At 34.4% G+C, this 2500-nt stretch overlaps 1 protein-coding gene across 2 annotated transcripts in view; it reads left to right on the forward strand.

The window, feature by feature from the left end:
* The window catches only part of LOC113807799 (organic cation transporter protein), a 71013-nt gene that overhangs the window by 57182 nt on the left and 11331 nt on the right, over positions 1 to 2500 (forward strand). The window contains exons 3-6 of one of the 2 annotated variants that reach the window (XM_070134973.1): positions 306 to 411; positions 742 to 853; positions 1895 to 1998; positions 2363 to 2500. The exon at positions 2363 to 2500 is cut by the window's right edge and continues 8 nt beyond it. In XM_070134973.1, coding sequence (XP_069991074.1) covers positions 306 to 411; positions 742 to 853; positions 1895 to 1998; positions 2363 to 2500 — 460 coding nt within the window. The remainder of the gene's footprint in view (positions 1 to 305; positions 412 to 741; positions 854 to 1894; positions 1999 to 2362) is intronic. The other variant, XM_070134974.1, reaches the window with a different exon arrangement.

Genomic DNA, 2500 nt, shown 5'->3' on the forward strand with positions numbered 1-2500 from the left:
TGTGTGTGTGTGTATATATATATATATATATATATATATATATATATATATATGTATATATATATATATATATGTATATATATATATGTATATATATATATGTATATGTATATATATATATATATGTATATATGTATATATGTATATATATATATATATATATATATATATATATATATATATATATATATATATATATATATATATATATATATATATGCACACACACACCACAACCTGCTTCCATACATACATTATATAATTCTACTTTCTTCCCATAAATTAAAAAACGGTTTCTTCCTCAGGGTACTTCCTGATTCCTCCTCAGGTCCTCAGCGGAGTGTACCTCACCCCTCTTGTAAACCACACCTGCCTTCCTCCGCTCCTGGAAGATCCGGTTGAAATATCAAGGTAAGAAGGTTGGAGAGTGATATAAAGTGGCTTGGTAATTGGTAGCTTGCTCGGGCTTTCCGAAATTCTTGTCTAGAAAATATGCTGTACATGTTTGAGGTAAATTAATATGAAAGTTAATTTCACACACACACACACATATATATATACACACACACACGTGTGTGTGTGTGTGTGTGAAAATGTGAGGCAGTACGCACATGCACATGTGTATGTCTGTGTTTGTTAGGATGTATTGCTTCTTATTTTCAATTTCTTACGGATTGGTATTACTTCCATTTGCTTGCTTTTACCGATAACTGGTAAAACCAAAACACATGTATTCCGCAGTGATTCGTGCAGTTATTTCGTCAATAACTCCTCCTCGGGCGAGGCGGAAGAGTTCCCGTGCACCGAGTGGGAATATGACACGTCAATCTACACCAATACTCTCACCAGCGAGGTAAATAAGGGTGTAATTGGTCTCTTTCTACAGCGTTGAGATTTATACTATTCAAGGAAATCTAATGTTCGCACAACACAGAGATGAAGGGTTGTCTGGTTGTTGCTATAACATTGGACCGCAGGTTATTCCTGAACACTGCTACAGCTTAGGTAATTCTCAATTAGTTAGACAGAAAAGAGCTGTATATGTATATAACGCCAGCTACAAAAAAGTTAACTGGATAAACAACTACATAATCTCGCCCATATACAAGCACTGTAACCAAACCATTGAGATGATACTGCACAAAAGTAATGTTAGGAGGTACATTTTCATCAATTCTGAAAGAAGTATATTGATATGAAAGAACAATTATGGCAAAGTATAATATGCATTTGCCAGCCATTTCCGTTTTCAAATACTATTTGAAATGGTTGTCTAATATGACTTCCGCCTGATGAATACTGCTCATCTATCATAATGTATGTATTCTTTTACATAAACTTATGTCATAATTCCCGCTTCAATGCCAGTGAATTATAGGGAATCATTGAAACATATTGTTTACCTAGGGAAACGTACAGTACAAATGTAGTTATTGTTTCCATGGTTCAATGGTACAGTCATCGTATTAATTGCATCAATCCTACACAGAATGACTATAAACAATATGTGAATTACATGGAATTGTTTACATGAAGAACTTACCATAACCGATCTGATTGTTGTTTCATCGCAATGAGTATGTTTTGCATCTATGCATAACGGACAGAAGGTGAAAGCATAACAATGAACGTCAAACTGTGATAAATCTAACTAAAAATGAAATGATATTTTCTCCATATGATTTCTGTCAAAATTCCAAGTGTTGTGACACAACCTAATATGTCTCAAAATGTCCAATAAGTTCAAAACTATGGTAAATATAGTAGAACCTCAAGTTACTTATAGAGAATGACCTGCGGTACAGTTAGACATCACCGTCCTAACCACCCTTCCCTTAGGTGTTCCACGAATTTCTGTTTAGAAATATATCTAATGACGTTCTTGCTCTCGCAGTTCAACCTCGTGTGTGAGAGAGGCTACCTGCGAGCTACTTATCAGAGTATTTACATGTCTGCCACTATATTTAGCTCTATGGTAGGCGGCTACATCGCTGACAGGTATATCATTAAAATTCCTATTGTCTAAAATGATTATGGTGATAGTGACAATATATTAATAATGAAAATGATAATATAAATAATGATAACGATAAGAGCAATGATAATCATGTTGATAATGATAATAACAATAATAATGATAGTAATGATAATAATAACAATAATAATGATAGTAATGATAATAATAACAACAATGATAAAAACAGTAATAATAGTAACCTTAATTCAAGAGCAGATATTTGAAGGTATACAAATAACAAACCTTTTGACCTTGTAGTATACCTTGGAGAGATGGAATATTATTCATCAACTAACAACAGACAAACAAACTCAAAGACGAACTCACACCTCATTTCTATTGAAGATACGGCAGGAAGATCGTGGTTCTGGTCACCCAGCTGATCTACGCCACCCTTGGCTTCTGCATCAGCTTCGCCAGCAACTTCTCCCTGATCCTCGCTCTCCGGTTCATCATGGGATGCGTAGGACTCCCGACGATTTA

The sequence above is a fragment of the Penaeus vannamei genome, chromosome 20 (genome assembly GCF_042767895.1).
Source record: "Penaeus vannamei isolate JL-2024 chromosome 20, ASM4276789v1, whole genome shotgun sequence".
Lineage (NCBI taxonomy): Eukaryota > Metazoa > Arthropoda > Malacostraca > Decapoda > Penaeidae > Penaeus > Penaeus vannamei.